This window comes from Tetranychus urticae, chromosome 3 (genome assembly GCF_039701765.1).
Source record: "Tetranychus urticae isolate SD_2017Ah chromosome 3, NJAU_TeUrti_SD_1.0, whole genome shotgun sequence".
NCBI classification, from domain to species: domain Eukaryota; kingdom Metazoa; phylum Arthropoda; class Arachnida; order Trombidiformes; family Tetranychidae; genus Tetranychus; species Tetranychus urticae.
This window is the reverse complement of record NC_142960.1, coordinates 22298127-22317461: the sequence shown is the minus strand read 5'-3', so window position 1 is coordinate 22317461 and position 19335 is coordinate 22298127. Positions and strand designations below refer to the sequence as shown.

Genomic DNA, 19335 nt, shown 5'->3' with positions numbered 1-19335 from the left:
TTGCTGTGGGTGATTGATTAAACCTAATCAAATGATGGCAGTATAAATGTTTTCAAAGAGCTCTTTCATTGAGGGTTAGTTGACTACAAAATCAAACTGTTGGATTGTTCAGACTTTGAGTGAAGTATTTGTTTATTGAATTAAAAATTACATAAAAAATGAATGATTGGTATGAAAAAAGTTACATAAATGTAAGTTGTTATCGAAGCGAGAATTGATTTCTTCAGTTGAATCTTTTGAACAGTTGTTATCCATCCATTTGTTGATCAACAGATTTCCTAATTTCAATCAAAATGAAATATAGAGAATTAGAAAAACGGTTTCCAAAATTAAAAGTAAGTGAAATGTTGTCTTGTCCATTAAAACTAAAGCAGACTTCAAATTTCTAACCTTTTATTGGAACTCTGATTTTGTTTTCATAATTGAAATTTGACCTTTTTAATTGTATTCTTATTTACCTACCAATTAGTTCAAAACTGGTACATTTTGCTCGTAACTTTGCTCAAAGCTTTCTGGTCCTGAACGTTTGGATTTGTAAAAAAGCTGTCCATTGCTATAATGAGGATGGACATTGTATGTTGGTAATGAATCACCTCCAAAGTGACCAGCTGAGGTTATTGGAACTGGATAGTTGTAAACATATTGCCATGGAGGTTCAAAAAATTTTCGCTGATCTGGAAATCCTAGTTGAGAGGGTGATGAGGCAGAAGTGGCTGCAGATGAAAAGGATGAAGAGGAGCTTGGATAGGCGGAGACGGGATCAATTGAAGATACAAAATATCCTGATGATGATAAAGGATTATTTGATGCGTATTGATTTCTATTGTCTACGATTGTTGTTGGCACTAAGGTTTCACCGGCAACACCAACTTGTTGGTCTTGCTGTTGAGATTGACCTTTGACAGGTTGGTCTGCTGCTGAGTTTACATTGGAGGATCCAACTGTGACTGAAGGTGAAGCTGATTCGGGATTGGATGTTACTTTAACTCCATTGTCTTCAAAGGAATAATAAGGAGGAGAGATTGATTGTTGGGGAAATTTTGTGTCAACCGTAACTGTTGCTGGTGACTCTACATGCGTCTTGGAGGGAACAGTTGAAGGTGAAGAATGGGACAAAGAAGGGGGAGCGGGAGAAGAAGGTGAAAGAGGTGCTGGTAGTGTGGAGGGTACAAGAGAAGGAGAGGAAGAAGAAACAGAGACTGACGCTGGTGATTGCACTGGATAGCTTCCAGCTACTACTGAAAAACCGTATGGGCTCCATGAGGGTACTTGAGGTGGTGCATGGAGATTAGATTCGGGTTTGATTGGTTTATTGGTCTCTTGCTGGGAACCAGCATCGACTGAAGGAGATTGAGCAGCAATTGGATCCTGAAGTTTAGGAGAAAATGATGGATCTTGAACCAAATTAGGGTTGACAGGAGCACCATTCACAGTTGTTTCACCTGACTGGGATGAGCCTGATGAGCCTGATGTTGCTGATTGTGACACAAATGAAGGTGGGGAAGCTACTGGATAAGCATGGCTTTGGGTGTGGGTGGTTGGTACAGATACAACTCTAGTAACCTGGTGAGAGGCTGGAGCAAAATATTCATACTTCTTGGTTAATTGTGGGGAAGAAGGGAAACTCTGTGGAGAGTGTGGTTGAAATGGAAATGGACTGAATTGTCCAAAAGATTGTGAGAACACATTGGATTGAACGGAATGATCCTGGCGATTACCATCCGAGGTGTGGATGTTTGGATTTTTGAATGCTGACGAGTGGTAAATTGGATATTGACTGGAAAAGGCAAAATTTGGTGGACTTTTTTGACCAAATACTGAATCAAAGAATCCAAATGGTTGACCAGGATAACGAGAATAATCTGGGACTACTTGGTCTGCAGTCTCTCCAAAAACTTGAGATGAAACAGAAGAAGAAGACGAAGACGCGACCACAGCAGGAGAATGACCTACGGATGACGAGTGGACCGATGATTGAAATGATTGATTAGGGAATGGGACTTGTTCCGGCCTGGGGCCAACACCTAAGGAAGCTGGTTGTAAAACTGGATAATTGGGGAAAACTGACGATCCAAAGCTACTAGACTGTACATTTTTTACAAAAGGACCCTGACCTGAAGCGAAAAAATATCGAAAAATTTACATTACAAATATGATCAACTAATCTGTTAACTGTTAACAATTTCTGGTTAACTATAATTACAGATATTTACCTGGAGTTGAATACCATGGGCCGGAGGTCTGTGTTGGTGCTACAGGTTGAACATTATTACCTTTATGAGGTATAACAAGGTATTCTCGTCCCTTAATCGTTATCACAGTTGGAAATTGATCTTCAGTGTAAACATGTTGAGGAATCGTTTTATCACTTGGTTTAAGGTTTGACTGATCTGGTAAGACTGCACCACCTAAAGATCCTTTAATATCTACCGCTGACGATGTTGGCGATGAAGCTTTATCAGAATCCTTGGTGGGCGATGAAACAGTTGGTGATTTGTTATCATTTGTAACCGATGGTTGGACTGGTTTATCACTTTCAGCAAGTCGACGTTTACCTGTTAAAACTGGTGGTAAAATATCCTTGTATACATCAGCATTAGAGTCTCTGGTTTTGTTGAAAATTCAGGAAATTGAACAAAATTGTGAGTTAAATTTAAAACAAAACTGATGACAAATAACAGACTGTCAACTGTATCGGTTGAAAAGAGATGACAGACAAAAAAAGACAGAAAAATGATAATTGGTTGCTCAACTTACTCTGGTTGTTTTGGTGCTTCAGGAGCTAAAGCAACTGAATCTTCCTTTTTTTGTTCAATAACTTCAGAAGCATCATTTGTTGAATATAATTTTTTATTATCACCAGGATTCAATGCCCAATCAACTTTCTGTTTATTATCACCTCCTACAAAAATACCAGTCCTGGTTCCGGATGAAGGCGAAACATCACCACCACCTACTGATGGCGAGGATTCAATGCGAGCTCCCCAGACTAATGGTGTTTCTAGTGGACCGACAACCGGTGAGACTTCTCTCTTCGAGAATGAGGAATCAACTTCTATCAGAAAAGAATGGAATGAACAGAAAAGCAAAAAATAAGGAAAAAAAGGTTAATTAATTGAACCAGAATTGATTAAAAAATGGCCAACCAAGAGAATGTTAATTGTAGCAACAATTTTAATCAACTGTAATGGCTGTTAAAATTGGTAAAGATGATGAAATGTAAAAAGTATATTCTACCTGAGGATTCATCAAAATTGTATTTGATTGGACCGTCAACATGAGTTGATTCAACATCATCATTTATTCGAGTTGACCAGTCACTTGAATCGCTGGACACAGGATTCGTTGATGACAAACCAATGGAAAGTAAAATAACCAGCGATGCTGTGGTTATCTGTAGAGGATAACAAATTCAACAAAAAGTCATTTTAATCATCAAAGCAATCAAAAATGGTAACAAATATAAAAGGAGACTTTCATCAACAATCAAAGGGCTTGTCGAAGTAATCAGGACAAGAAGAGGGATTAATCAGTAATAAAGGATTTGCCTAAAAGGATGAACATTAATGAATAGATTGTTTGTGTGGATCTGTCAATTGCTTACAGTTTGTCTGAACATGGTAATTATTTAATTCTCTCCGGCCGGTTGACACAATTTAAAATCAACTCTCACAGTGAAAATGAAAGTTTTCAAGAAATCCTTTTTAACGATGTTTCTCTGGATCCTTTTCACTCTCCTTTCCTTCATTTACTCACTTTCACCTTCTCTCTCTTTCTCTCTTCCAACCCAGTGGGCCAATCCTGATTTCTGAGGCAACTTTTCATTGGGAGATAGATACATATTCAAAGATGAAATGAGCAACAAAAAAGTTGGAAAAATGAAGAAGAAGAAGAAAGAAAAGAAAGAGAGAAAAAAGTTTGCCAAAATGTTATCTGGTTGAGTCTAAGGACCAAAACAGGTTACCAGGCGGAATGGGAATCCAAGGAGAAAGAAAGAGGTTCAACCCGAAAATTAAATTGGCCTAGACCATTGGATAATCATTTTTTTTTAGTTATGCCAAGAAGTTTCATTCTCATCAAATTATGCCTCAGGTGACCTAGGAAATCTTCACTCTTTCTTCTTCTTCTCAACATGTAAACATATTTACTCATTTAACTACTTTCTCTCCACTTATTATTTTTATCATCATCATCATGGTCATCATCATTAACTTTATCATCTTTACTTTTACCGTCTATTACGCTTCTAGTCTTTTATATAATCAAGTTATATCATCAGATTCACAATCGAGTATTTTGGTCAATAAGAAGCATGTTTCAATTAAACGATCAAGTTTAATCAGTAATATTCAATGTATCCTATTTAGTCTTTCAGTTTGCTTAAAGTTAAAAGCTCAGCATGAAAAGGTAAATATGAAATCTTATTGATCAAAGATCCAGGTGATCCATCATTTCATTTGACTGTTGCTTTTTAAACATTTTGACGCCAATCTTTTCAATTAATAAGGGTTAAAAAAGCTTTTGAAATGTATTATCTAAATTAATTTTATGATTAGATTGTATTAAGTTATCTCATCGTTTGTACTTTCATTAATCATCGCGAGTGACCCAATCTTTTGGCTCATCAATATGATGTTGGATGATTAATTCGTGTGCCATCTTATTTATTCAGCGACTGATATTGACTTTAAAAGTCAAACGGGTTAACCAAAACATCTTAATATCTTTATTTAAATCAAATTAGCTCGATCAATCAATCAGCTTAACTGTCTCCATTGATATTTGAAAGGATATTTTTTCATGAATTGGTTGACCAAAATTTAGTCAGATCTCACCATTGATTGTAATTAACCCTCTTATTAGTGGGAGGCAATTAAAGCCTAGAGAACGTTCACTTAATAATTACAGTACAAACTACTCAATTATATGCATTATTCCCTGCCTGAAGGTGAAATCTATTCATTTGCAAAAAACATTTTAATCACAGCATTTTATTAATGTTACTAGGTGAACCTTTTCTCAGCTTGAAAAAGAGTTGAAACAACATTTGTAACCAATTTGATAGTTGTGATAGTAATGGTATATAATGACTAGGATAATGATAATTAATAAATATGTTTCTTTCCAGTATTACCAGAAAAACAGAAAACATTTATCCAAGATGGGAAATTATCCATCATCATAAAGACTATCCTTTGTGAGTTGGAAAAATTATTGAAAATTTGGATGTAAGGGATGAGATGTAAAGTCAGATGAAAGGCAAGAAAACTCATCAACCCTAAGGCTATATTGATATTCCAGAGAAACTTGTTGAACAAAAATAAAGGCTGAAAAATTGAGAAAAGCCTGTGATTGAAACCATAATCTGGTTTTGGTAACTATTTATGGCCTCTTTCGATGAGTTTTGTTTCTCCTTCTTTCCTTTTTACTGGTGGAATATATCTTGATAGAATATCTGCTCAAATTATCCTGGAACCAGAATTTAAATGGTCTAATAAAATGAACACAGAAACTTATATCCAAACGATTCTCTTATCCACCAAACCAAACTTTGATTAGGTAACTTCGATGATAGCTGTCAGTTTATTTCTTTCAAATTCAACTGTTCCTTCAAATAAAATAAATTATTCACGATTGCCTGTTACACTAGAAGAGCGGAATAATTGAATTAGAGATGATTATACGTCTTGGAACGAAAAAGAATGATACAAAAGGGATTTCCCGAATTCGCTAGCCATTTAGAAATAGCAGCCCACATCAACACGTGGTTTAGAAACTTCGAGTTGATTTCTTCGATTGAAAGACATCGTCATGGAACCTTACCTTACAGCGCTGAAGATTGAAACAATTAAAAAGGGGTTTACTCAAAGTTTAAGTCATTTCTCGGGGAAGTTTTGATCATCCAGAGATATAACATTTGATATGCTTTTAACTCTGTTGAATGTACAGGTTAATGAAACCAGTTTGAGCAAATTAATTATGAGCTACTTTCTCCATTACAGTGTAAATGTCCTCTGTCAAAGATGCTCATGAACCTGCTCAGGTGAGCATTAACTTGCTAAAAGCGTGAGATGTTAAGAACATTTTTCTGTGAGATTAATTAGTTCTTTCTCTCAATTTAGAAGATTCTTGACTTCTAATCTCTTCAATAGTGGATTTTTCATTTTTGATAAAAGTCTGATAGAGTTAGCTGATTAACCAAACAAAGAAAACTGAGAAGCTGGAAAAAGTTCATCATTTCAGAACAGGAAAGTCTCCCACCAGTTGGAAATCCAAAGCAATCTAAAAATTAGAAAAAAAGAAAAGCAAAAAATTAGTTAAAATACCATCCGTGAGAAGCATACTCAAGAAAAAAACATCCATGTACATTTGAAACTCTCGACTCAACGATCTCAGCCTCATTAAATCAGTTCACAATTTGCGATCATGGTAATCACGCAAAAATTAGGTATCATCATAGAATCAAGACTCAAGTGTTTCAAGGATGTAAAGAGAAAAATTCAATAGCAAAATCAAACTTACTTTTAATATTATCCTTCAAATATTAATGGTTCATATTTGGACAACTGGTAGGGAGAGAGGTAATGAGAAAGGTTAAAGGTTTCAAGCAGCTACACTTGATGAAATTTCCACATATTAAACCTCTATCATCTAAATAATAGATTGATTATCGTGTTAGTTTGAACGCCATTCGTTTAAATAGAAAACAAATTCATGCCTTTGCTATTTCCGGAAAATCACCAAGGAGACATCCAAGCTCCTTCCATATTAAGCAGTACCGCGAAAATTTAAAACATTGTTTGTGTTGATTTATAACACAATTTAATGTATCTTGAGTAAATTCAAAATATTAGAAATCTAATTCAATATTTTAGTCCATCAATTTGGAAAGTCTGGAGATGCTCTAATTTTTAAAGGAATATCTTTGGATGCTGATGACTTGTGTCCATGTTCATTTCCTTAGGCTTGACTTCTTCCATTCAGAAAAGTAGTGTCCTGTGAAAAGGATTTGGTTATTTAATTTAATGATGTTTCATTTAACTGTGAAAGATCGGATCATTTAATCACGCCACGGAACTCATAGAACATTCAAATGTCAAGATATAAAGTAGCTTCAATTAAAAATTAAACGGTAAAAATTTAAACACTTACCTGTAACAGATATCGGAAATTTTTGGGTTAAAGGAAGAATCAGGTTTATATAAGTTGTGAAATTTCCATGAAACCTAATTTCTCTAAAATAACCATTCCAATCCTTCAATAACTTACATTTTGATATGAAATTTAGAGACGGATAGCAGATGTTGATTTCAGATTCAATTTACCTCTCATCATTAACACAATAGTCTGATTGAAAGGCAAGTTTCTAAATGATTTAAAATAGACTGACTCAATAGATTAGACTCAAATCGATTAAATGATTTACGCACTTACTCGAATACAATAACTAGCAATCATGTGCGATTGATCATAAGATTGGATCACCATAAAATATAAACAATGAAGTTGATTCCCGTTGAACCCATATTGATCTGAAAACAGATCTGGACTAACAAGTAAATTGGTGAAGTCAATGAAACACAAAGGGTAAAAATTCAAATATTTAATTTGATTAAAATAATAAGAACTAAAAAGTGTACACATAGTAATTACATTACACTGCAACGGTCACTATTTGATGAATTTTGTTTACTTGGTGACCCATCAACGATAGCATCAGCACTAATCTTGGTGACAATATTTGATTCTTGATTGTTGTTCATATCAAAGTTGCCTTCTTCAACGGTCTCATCATCGCTAGAGTCCATTGTATCGACCATCAGTGACATACGATCCGATTTGTTCAGCTGTTTAAGCTTTTTGTCTGACAATTTGTCCTTTCGTTTATTTTTCTTGACTTTGGTTTTGGCTGGGTCCTTTGATTTAACTTTTACAATTGAGATAATGTTGGAAACCAAACTTGGTTGATTTGATTGAGTGTCAATCATTTTCACTGTTCAATAAGATGATGATTGTCACAAAATTAATAAAATGAGGTAGAAACAAAATTAAATATTAAATGATGGTAACTTGAGCAATGTGAGACGGTAATGGATGGGTTACACTTGACAGAGAGCATTTATAACAGAGACTTTTGTTAAATAGCTGAGGTTCATTTTGATAAAACCAAGTCTTGGCCAATTGGTTTAATGGGTGGAAAACATTTATAATGATTAGCCAGTTAATCAGATTTTTGATAAACTTAACTGAAATAGTTAACAATAACGACTAACATTATCAAAGTAAAAGATTAGTACACATGAGTTCTTTACAGGTGACAAGACTTGAATCTAAACATATGAACAGGTTAAGGGTGATTTGATAAGAAAAGGAAAATGATCAGATTGGAGAGAAAGTAATTACTAATTAGTGAAGAGAAGTTCTTACTATCAGTTTTCACGATAAATAATCAAACAAGATATCAAACTGGACGTAGTTCTTATTGGTTTACTAATAACAATTTATTTTTGATGGTTTGATAACAAAAATAACCTTTTTATACATTTTGTAGTTACACTTTATTGGTACATTCATTGATTAATATTGATATAACATGCAAACTCATGTACAATTATAAATTGATTGCATGTACTTAGTTTGATCAATGATTACAATGTAAAGTTATATATAAATATAAATTGATTAATCGGTTTCAGTCTCTCCATTTAGATAGTAATTTGAGGGTGTACTGGTTCTCATTTAGAGATGAAATGTCATCACCCAATAGATTTACATGTTTATCGACCAGACTTTTAAAAGCTTCTGACTCATTGCTATCATCACCAGAATCATTTTTATTAGATTGGATTGAATGAAACCTGGGGTCAGGAAGAGGCATAATCAATTCTGGTTCCTCTGGTATAACAATTTTATCTCGATTCAAGTGTTTTCCTTTGGATTTCAAAGCTTTATCTCTCATTGGTTTTGTGGTAAGCTTTGAAAAGGCTCTTTCCAATAAAGAATGGACCTCAGCATCAACCATTGAATTTCCAGCGCAACAATTTCGTCTCCAAGTAAATCTCTCATCTGGATCAATTGACTCCTTGGGGAAAAAATCTTGAACCCAGAAATCCCCACCAGAAGTGACTTGACAAATAGAGTATCCGATATCGTCAGGTTGAACGAATAAACCTGTTAATTGGATATTTTTAAGTTTCTGTAAAATAGATCCATCAACGTTTGGTGAAAAATGCCAACAATCTTCAGGTTGTGATAGGTGTAGAGGAAAATGGAGAGATTGAGGTTGAGTTATGTTTATGTCGAAATGGCTGACAGTAATTAAACATGCTTGATTTTTATTGGCTAAGGTGATTATGGAGCCAACACTTTCAATTGAGGTAGAAGACAGAAATCTTAAGCTATTGGTTGAATCACAAGGCAGCATATGGTTCCATTGAAGTAAATTATTTTTTGGGAATCTGCTATCAACTAGAATTAACTTGTGATCTGATGATAGCAAGAACTGAGTATCAGTGATTGACAATTGACAGGCACCTCGGAATCTTTCCCATTCTCGAACAAAGTTTAAATTTTTAACATTCATAATATTTTTCATTGATTTGGCGCCTCTATCACGAGTATCAAGTATTAGAAAATTATCCAGCTCACAATAGGCCAAGAGTTTAGGGTGATTTTTAAGCCAAAATAAATTAACGGGATGTTTCCACGATACTTGATTATTACCATTCGACCTTGTAGGTTTACAGGTCCAACAAAATTTTTCAGTTTCTAAATCATAATCTTTGACAGATGCACATCCATTATCTTTGGTGAAACCGATAGCAGCGGAATGTTCAAGTAAATGGGATTTTGATATCTTCCAAAATCTTTCGCATTTATCATATGATTTGGATACAAAAGGCTTGAAAATTAATGGCTCAGGACTTAGAACGAACTTTCCATCATTTTCGCTTATTTTTATCACAGAAATAGATTTTTCTTGTCTAACCAAGGAGATTGGGTCAGATCTTTGGTGGCAAAAAGATGGAGAAATCTCGCAAATCGGCCCTCCATCCAGAGAAAGTAAGCATTCAGATTCTTGAGATGAAACAGATTCAATGCATGTTTTGTAAATATGATCAGGATCTCGTTCCAAATTATTAAAGGTTATCCTATTTCTTATGGGATCAGCATAGAAAAAATAACCAAATTTATCATCATATTGAAGACTATTGCTATAAAGCTGAGTAAAATTAAATTTAGTCGATTCTTGATATCTTTCTTGATCTGGAACAATAAGAGGCAAGGTAAAACATCTTGGATAGAAAGGTGAACTCACTATAGAATCTTGTTTGAGCTTGTAGCCTTTTACGTTATATTTATCAGGCCTATGAACATATATTCCTGATCCTCCAGCGTCAAGGTAATCATGTTCATTTATGGTTTTAGTTCGGTGGCTGCTCAAAGGTACTTTGTAAACTGTAGATGAATGATAGTTGGCTAAAGTGATGGGTAAGTCTGGTATAAAATCAGCTAAATCCATCACTTGTTCTGTCCAATGTGTAAATATTATGAACCAAACATAGTTTATAACAATAAGGAGCACAATTAAATTGAGAGAATGTAGTAACACGATGCATATCAGATTGATTAAGTATATTAACTTAATTAGCGCAGGGTAAAAAACAGATGCAGACAAACACTACATAGAACAAGAGCTCATAAGCAAAAACATGATTAATTCCTTCTTCTGGTACAAATATCAATAAAAAACTGTTTAAATTAGTAAGAAATAGTACAAATAGAAAAAAAATAATAAAATTAGAATACAATTAAGCGAAGGAATCAACAAAAATAAAGTGTAACTTTCAAAAACAATGTGACTTCAATGAGGCTCAAGATGTTAGTAAACACATGTGTTAGCTCCAGTAAGAGGAGGGAAAATATTACTTTTGATTATTCTGAAGTTATACCAGTTCTGAGTTTTCTAATTTTTATAATTTGGATTTACATCTAAAATTTTTGCCAAAAATTGTAAAAAGCCAAGTTCAAATTTTTTAATTAAACATGTTCACTGAAATTATGAATCCTTACCATTAGTTATGAAGGAATAATGGTAAACTGAAATTCAAGCAAAGGTTGCATCGTCATGATGAGAAGAAAAGATTATCATCGTTGGAGATTGGCTGAAACTTACTGTTAACTCACTGATGATGGCCAGACCATTATTGTTTTCATCTTTAAAGACAAAAGCCACAAATTAAAACCTCTAATGATGATTGTCTTGATATTTTTCCTTGTTTCTCTATTTTTACCAGGTAAGAAATGTTGATCATAGATAAATTCTTAGTTTTATTTTATTTTTAACGTTTAACCTTTTGTGCTCAACAGAAATCTATTCAATTCGTTGTTATCAGTGTGAATATCGAAGATGTCCAACTTTATCAAATTGTCGTGAAGTCCGAGATATCTGTACGATCAATAATTTCCAGCGATGGGATGTTAGACAGATTGAATGTCCAGGTCCATGTGAGACTCATCTAGTTACAGATCCTAATGGTAAGTTTACCTCAACATTCTTTTAGATTAATTTGTATTCTTTATCAATTCACACTCTATCTCTATCTATTAATTTCAGGTAAAGTCATCCGTTGGCACCGAGGCTGCTCATCTCAGCCAATGCCTACTCGTGGATCATCTGTTAACATTTGCGAGACAGTTTACCGAATTGGAATAAAGGAAGACATTTGTACGTGTTCTGGTGATTTGTGTAATTCATCCTCAACTCTAAAATTGCCATTGACTGTTATAGCGTTAGTCCAAATTATACGATACTTGTTGACCTAACATTAAGTCAGTATCGACCCAATCTACTAGAAGGATAGGATTTTTTAATAATAGCTGTCATTCTGAATTATTATAGAATGTATTTTGTATTTTGTATCTGAACCCAAAAATGAAAAAATAAACAAGTTACATTGAATCTCTTCCAGACGAAATTTTGACCCGAAATAGTTCAACATATTGGATTGATTCATAATACAGGATAATGCACAAGGAAGTTGATTGTGGCTACCAGAAAAGCCAATGAGTTGGCAACTTGCTCTCAAATCATACCAAAAAAATCATAGGAAATGTTAAGTCATGTTGTGGTGACTTTTTATGAATGCAAAGAAATTGGTTTTTGATTAATAATCATGAAAACAACTGATGACTCAGTTCTAGTGAGCAATCAAGCCAACAAAAAAAACCATCTGAAAATATACATTTTGTGTAATCATTGCGTTTGAAATAGTCTTTATTTTCAAATTAAATTTGCCAATGAATGATGGAGTTGATTAAATTATGGTGTATTTTCCTAATACAAACAATTATCTCTCAGATTGATTTGGGTAAGTCTTTTTTAAGTACATTTTTCACTCTAAACTGGTAAACTGGTAAATAAACCTGAAACCTTGTTGACCTTTTCACTTTATACAGCTGACGCGATCAAGTGTTTTACATGTGATTTTACAATCAATAGGTGTACAGATCTTAATTGTTACAATAGTCCAGATAGTTGTAGTCCGAGATTTTTTACTGCTGCTGTTGTTCCGTACCGAGAGTGTCCTGCAGGCTGTGAACTATTCTCAATGACAGATGCAAATGGTAAGTTGAAAACCAAAAATGAATTTAGATACACATTTATGTTGTATTTTTGATCATATTTCATCGTTTTTTGGTTAGGACTTGTTTTACAATGGAGTCGAGGATGCGATCAATCAGGATCGACTGCTGGAGCTGCAATAGATTTCACCAGTACATGTAAAACTGAATATATATTTGGAACTCGAATGGATAAATGTTTTTGTAACCAGGATTTTTGCAACTCTTCTGGTAACATCAAACCTGGATTAATTTTAATGTTAATTTTAGCCATTTTTAATTTGATCTCCAGATGAATTTTAATTTTTCTAGATAATTTGTCTAGATTATAGATTCTATGTTTGTTATTCACCCAAAACTATCATGTTTTATCAAATATAATTTCCATTTTTGCTTAAAGGATGAAAAAGATAAGTTAATGGCGAAGCATATGAAGAGTGAAACAATTGTATAACAATTAGCTCATTTTGGATCTGAAATTTGTTAATGTCATGGTTGAACTATTTTGTAGTTTTTGTTACACATTAAAACAGTTATTTCAATTGTCGTTACGCTTATTCACACTGTATTTTCTCCTTTAAATCTGTAGATGTTGAGGGTTAGTAGAGTTTCATGATTTTAAGGATAACAATTTACGATTCATTTAGAAACGACTGTATAATCCCTTCAAATGAACAATTAAAAGACCAATTAACTTAGCTATGGATAAAGATTGGATTAATAAACAAATCAAGTCACAGTTTTAATTTAAAATACATTTTTGTATTTCTTTGCATCACAACAGAAATTCTGATTTCCCGCTCATTAGAGATTAACACAGTTGCCAATAGGTGTTGATGTGTTTTCATTTTGAGCAAATTTCCTTACAAAGTTGTTTATAATTCTTCACCAATTTTATTGTTAATTATCTAATCTGGGTTTTATCCAGTTAATCACTCACCAGTTTTATAATTATTTCAGCAACGCCGTTGTCTTCTTAGAATACAGACTTCGTTATATTATTTTCCCAGGAAATTGGTTTGTTTTGATTGTAACTTAACTGTAATTTGAATAATGGAATCATGTAAGTATCAGATTTTTTATTTCCCTTGTTGCTTTGTCAATCAGATAAGGTCAAATTTAATCAATCATCATGCATCTACAAGGTGACTTAGGGATTGACTGGTTAACTATGTTCTAATCAAATTTTTGTGTTATTCATTCGCTTGGCTTTCTTTTCTCCATATTTTTAGTCAAGGATCCTGGACAAATATTAGCTTATGGTGCTGCTTTTGCTTCACTGGCTTATGCTCTTTACACGAAATGGCAAGTTTGTTCATTGAGTGCCAAGATCAATCACACTATTCAGAAGGATAATGCCAAAGTTGTACATTCATTCGACATGGAAGATTTGGGAAACAATGAGACTTTCTGTCGATGCTGGAAATCCAAGAAATTTCCTTACTGTGATGGAGCCCATAATAAACACAACAAAGAAACTGGTGATAATATCGGCCCATTGATTATCAAGCAAAAAGCAGCTTAAAAATGAAATGGGAATCAAATATTATACAAGCAATATTACTAAAGGATAGATTATCAACTTTCCAATATTAGCCTTTACTTTTTCTCGTTTTTTAATTTAACCTCTCAACGTGTTAAAGATGATAATTATGTAAACCCATATAGAAATAGTTAATTCTATCTTTCGAAATTGGATATTCATTAAAAAAATGCCAACGATAATGGCCTAAACAATCACGTTTAATTTACGTATTTATCTCTTGAATTCGGTGCTTTGAGCTCGCAGAGAAAAGGTCACCAGTAAAGCTCTATTTTTGTAAAATGTCACTAAACGGTTCATTATAGCTAATCGATCAATCGATGAAATTTAAGGTACCGAAACCTAAAATCCCTCAGAAATTTTTAATGTTTTTCGTATCAAGCAATCAATCACTTGTTATTTCATAAAAATATTCATTATGGCATCAATCCCTCCATATATGTTTACTCACCAATGAATTAGTTAAACTTGAGAAAAGCCTTTCAATTCCAAAAGTCCATTCTAGTAATTCAAATATTCATTAAGATTAGATAATATTTGCCAAATTACGATCTAAGTTCGGTATAACTTATGCTAGAACTGTAGTTTCTACCCAATAATTGGTTCTTCATGACTTGCTCCGTTAAGTTTGAATTGTGTCATGAGTAAAGACCAAATCTTTAGACTATGGTTTTGCTTCAACCATCATATCATTTGTTCAATATGTGGAATTAAATCTTTAAAAATCGGGCTAAAATAACCTAATTAGTGAACGAATTGTGTTTATAATTGAAGTTGGACTGCATAATATAGCAGAAGTGGAGAAACACCAGCAATCATAATGTTTCTATCAGCGCTATTCAATGTGGACAATGGCTATTTGGAAGGTTTACTTCGTGGATTTAAATGCGGTATATTGAAGCAATCTGATTATATTAATTTGGTTCAATGTGACTCCTTAGATGGTAAGTAAATAGCAGTTATTGCTATTACTTTAGCTACTAACATTCATAATTATTTTGTTTGTTATTAGATCTTAAGATTCATTTACAAAGCACTGATTATGGCAACTTTTTAGCCAATGAACCATCACCTTTGGCTGTTTCGGTGATTGAGGATAAATTGAGGGAAAAATTGGTCACTGAATTTCACCATATTCGCAATCAAGCTGTTGAACCTTTGGCAACATTCCTTGATTATATCACTTATTCCTACATGATTGATAATATAATTCTCCTAATTACTGGAACACTCCATCAACGACCAATACCTGAATTGATTGATAAATGCCATCCTCTTGGACGCTTCGATCAAATGGAGGCAATCAATGTGGCAACTACTCCTGCTGATCTGTACAATGCGATTCTTGTTGACACACCATTAGCTCCATTTTTCGTGGATTGTCTCTCCGAACAAGATATGGATGAAATGAACATTGAAATTATCCGAAATACACTATACAAAGCATATCTTGAAAGCTTCTACAAATTTTGTCAGGATGAGATTGGAGGTACAACTGGGGAAGTTATGTGTGAGATTTTGGGTAAGAATAATTTCTTCTTACATTTAATTTTTTAAATTATCAATGCTGAATGAAATAATTTATTATCTTTTTGCTTTTATTTTATTGTAGCATTTGAAGCTGATAGACGAGCTTTCATTATAACCATAAATTCATTTGGAACTGAGTTAAGTAGAGAAGATCGAACCAAATTGTATCCTCGATGTGGTAAACTAAATCCTGATGGTTTAGCAGCTTTGGGTAGATGTGATGATTATGACCAGGTTCATGCTGTTGCTGACTTTTATTCAGATTATCGATCAATATTTGAATCAGGAGGCGGACAAGGAGATGTTGATGAGAAGACATTGGAAGACAAGTTCTTTGAATATGAAGTTAAACTAAATGTTAATGCATTTATGTTACAATTTCATTTTGGTGTCTTCTATGCTTACCTGAAACTGAAGGAACAAGAATGCCGGAATATTATTTGGATCTCTGAATGTATCGCCCAACGGATTCATACAATTAAACGCGAACATTACATTCCAATATTTTAAGAAGTAAAAATACAATCAAATATTCGCCCTCTTGTGTTTTGGACTGTTTGTTGTTTCAATTAATCATTTTATCGAGATTCTGCAGGTTTTAAAGTCTGTTGTCTACAGCATTGATTGTATATTAATATCTGTTTTGGTTTTGTCTTCAAATAAATGATGTTATTAGGTTTAAGTTAATGGTTCTCAATTCATATATCGAGACATTCATCATCAATATACTATTATTACAGTAAATCTCGTTTGTTTGAGACAGTAAGAGTTAATGAGCGAGACACATGAGCGATTGAATGCGACACTTAATTTTTGTTTGTGCAAAAGCCATAAAACTCTTTGTTTGCTGAGAATATTTTGAGACACTGAGAGCGAATGAAGAAGACAGTTGAGCAAATGAATGAGACACCTAGAGCAAGTTCCTTACTGAATTCATATTTTCATATTTTGTTCGTTTTTTTAGGAAAATTTTTGCATGATTTCAATTGTTAAAATCAACGAAGAAGTTGAAAAATTAATTATCGATGCTCATTTTAAAGGTAGAATCATGATCCGTGTTTCAATCTTGAAATGTTCACAAAGTTGACTGTGATTCAATAGGTCTTCTACCTTTAAAATGAGCATCGATGATTAATTTTTCAACTTCTTCGTTGATTTACTGTATTGACTCAATTCATAAGACCATTTGCCAAATTTAGTTAATATCTATTCTAAAAAAGGCACGATTCTCAATAGTAACATTGACAAAATTGACAAAAATTAGCGAAAATCAATTTATTTCAAATCAACACAAATGGGCGAAAACGGGTAAAAATTAATTTCTTTCGAATTCAAAATCTGCTAGTTTGTAAGGGAATAAAAACAGTGTGATTGAAAGATTTCTCTGATGATCAGTTTTCTAGAAAATCGAGTTTAAAGTTGAAACTTCGAGCGCTTTTTTTACAGGTATGGAAGCAGATTTTTCAATGAAACTCATTTTAATAATGTTAATTTTGATGATCAATCAGAAAATTTACTTATTACAAGGAATAAAATTTTCTGTTTCTTGTAAAACAGGTCACTTTGATTGTCAGTTAAACCGAACTCTTTCTGTGACCGTGTGAGTTAGAAGGCTGAAACTTATTATGTATGAATAAATATTGTTGGTACAAATCATGGCTTGAATACCTTTTCCAATTTTAGAATAGTTCTCCATCTTTTGGCCTAAAACCTAAAAAACTTTGAATCACGATATTTCGAGAATAGTGGAATCTACAATCGTAATTCTTTCACAAATTTACTTATTTACTAATTGATAAGTCAATTCGATAAAATAACTTTCTGTTAGAGGATTTGGGTAAAGATCTTTGGGTAGTAAATGCACGAGCAACAACTTATTCAACAAACTAAACTCATCTCAACCCATTTCTTGGTAAATCAACCAATTTTCTGGTTAAACTTACAAATGAATCGCAAAAAGTACTGCCAAAGGCTCGATCATTTGAGTAAAGAGTCGGGAATTAGTGGGTTTATAGCGGCATGAAAACTGAGTCCATTGGTACTATTAAATAATTCATGCGATGGACAGTTTTTGAAAAAATCGAAGTCAAAGTTGAAACTTCGCACGCTTTTTGTTCAGCTTTGGAAGCAGATTTTTTGATCAAACTTTATTTTAATGATTTAAATTTTGTTAAGAAACCAGAAAATGCACTTATTATGAGAAATAAAATTTCAGATTTTCTGTAAAATATAAAAGTTCGATTTTCATTTGAACTGACCTCTTTCTGTACCCGTAATAGTTAGAGGGCTCAAACTTATTATCTCTCAATAAAAATTGTTTGTACAAATAACGGCTTGAATATTTTTTTCAATTCAGGAAAAGTTCTCTTGATTTTGGCCTAAAACCTAAAAAACTTTAAATCCCGATATTTCGAGAACGGCATTACTTAGAACCGTCATTCTTTAACCAAACGTTAGATTTTATTATGCGATAAAACATGATCAAATTTTAGATCATTAAAGGTGCCATGGAAAAAGTTATAGCAATGATTAATTTTGCTACCAGATTTTGTGCTTGGTTTATAAAGGTAAATGGATATTAAAACACAAATCTTATGATGTTACTCAAATAGTCTGTTTTGCAAATCTTTACATAAATGAAATGTTTAAAAGATCATTGAAAGAAACTTTGACTTTCGAGTTTAGAATTGAGTTATGGTGTGTTTACAGGAGCAAAAACTGAGTCCATTGATGTCATGAAAAAGCTTCTCCGATAAACAGTTCTCGAGAAATTTGAGGTCAAACTTCCAACTTCGATCGGCTTTTATTCAATAATACAAACAGATTTTTGCGCGAAACTTCATTTGCCTAATGTAATATTTGATGAGCAACCCGAAGATGCATTTATTACAAGGAATAAAATCCTCTTTTTTTGTATAACAGGTCAATTCGATTTTCGATTAAGACTGACCTCATTCAGTGAACGTAAAAGTTAGACAACTGAAACTTATGATTCGTCGACAAAAGTTGTTGGTAAACATCAGTTAACGAAAACTTTGTTCAATTTAACGAGGGTTCTCTTGTTTTTGGCCATTGGTCTTTCGAACTTTTAGTCGCAATATCTCGAAAATTAGGGTACCTAAAAGCATCATTCTTTGCCTACTTTACCTTTGCATTATGGGCTATAATGTAATGAAATATAAAGTCATTCAAGATCCTACGAAAATAGTTATAGCATTGTATTACCAGATTTCGTGCTTGATTTATAAAGATAAATAGTTTTTCAAACACAAACTTGCGATGTGTTAGAATCATATTCATTATCGCATTAATTAACTCATATCGTCTCTTCATTGAGTCATATTATGTTACAGTCGGATATTATGTATTCAAATCTAATGATTAGGCAAAGAATGGTGCTTTTAGGTACCCTAATTTTCGAGATATTGCGACTAAAAGTTCAAAAGACCAATGGCCAAAAACAAGAGAACCCTCGTTAAATTGAACAAAGTCTTCGTTCACTGATGTTTACCAAGAACTTTTGTCTAAGAATTATAAGTTTCAGTTGTCTAACTGTTAAGTTCACTGAATGAGGTCAGTTTTAATCGAAAATCGAATTGACCTGTTATACAAAAAAAGAGGATTTTATTCCTTGTAGT

General features: G+C 33.1%; 4 protein-coding genes across 8 annotated transcripts; 3 read left to right on the top strand and 1 right to left on the bottom strand.

Annotated features, from left to right (window-relative positions):
* Window positions 1-114: 114 nt before the first annotated feature.
* Window positions 115-8082, bottom strand: LOC107365235 (uncharacterized). 4 transcript variants are annotated; one of them, XM_089268588.1, is made up of 9 exons: window positions 7153-8082; window positions 6523-6996; window positions 5824-6282; window positions 3605-5646; window positions 3238-3394; window positions 2758-3055; window positions 2214-2605; window positions 435-2114; window positions 115-278 (listed from the first exon to the last, which is right to left on the bottom strand). In XM_089268588.1, the coding sequence occupies exons 4-8, from the start codon at window positions 3617-3619 to the stop codon at window positions 466-468; spliced, it is 2511 nt and encodes an 836-aa protein (XP_089124714.1). In that variant the 5' UTR covers window positions 3620-5646; window positions 5824-6282; window positions 6523-6996; window positions 7153-8082; the 3' UTR covers window positions 115-278; window positions 435-465. The 4 variants fall into 4 exon arrangements, with proteins under 4 accessions (XP_089124714.1, XP_089124713.1, XP_089124716.1 ...); XM_089268587.1 differs by having other exon boundaries at window positions 463-2114; XM_089268590.1 differs by having other exon boundaries at window positions 2758-3052.
* Window positions 8083-10889: 2807 nt separating this feature from the next.
* LOC107365335 (uncharacterized) lies at window positions 10890-13170 on the top strand. 2 transcript variants are annotated; one of them, XM_015932818.3, is made up of 5 exons: window positions 10890-11297; window positions 11371-11538; window positions 11618-12371; window positions 12460-12627; window positions 12706-13170. In XM_015932818.3, the coding sequence occupies exons 1-3, from the start codon at window positions 11252-11254 to the stop codon at window positions 11824-11826; spliced, it is 423 nt and encodes a 140-aa protein (XP_015788304.1). In that variant the 5' UTR covers window positions 10890-11251; the 3' UTR covers window positions 11827-12371; window positions 12460-12627; window positions 12706-13170. The 2 variants fall into 2 exon arrangements, with proteins under 2 accessions (XP_015788304.1, XP_015788339.2); XM_015932853.3 differs by lacking the exons at window positions 10890-11297; window positions 11371-11538 and having other exon boundaries at window positions 11823-12371.
* Window positions 13171-13474: 304 nt separating this feature from the next.
* Window positions 13475-14371, top strand: LOC107365361 (CDGSH iron sulfur domain 2). Its single transcript, XM_015932854.2, has 2 exons — window positions 13475-13687; window positions 13857-14371. The coding sequence occupies exons 1-2, from the start codon at window positions 13678-13680 to the stop codon at window positions 14147-14149; spliced, it is 303 nt and encodes a 100-aa protein (XP_015788340.2). The 5' UTR covers window positions 13475-13677; the 3' UTR covers window positions 14150-14371.
* Window positions 14372-14838: 467 nt separating this feature from the next.
* Window positions 14839-16379, top strand: LOC107365354 (V-type proton ATPase subunit d). Its single transcript, XM_015932846.3, has 3 exons — window positions 14839-15111; window positions 15180-15689; window positions 15780-16379. Exons 1-3 carry the CDS (start codon window positions 14988-14990, stop codon window positions 16205-16207), a joined length of 1062 nt encoding a protein of 353 aa, XP_015788332.1. The 5' UTR covers window positions 14839-14987; the 3' UTR covers window positions 16208-16379.
* The last annotated feature ends 2956 nt before the right edge of the window (window positions 16380-19335 follow it).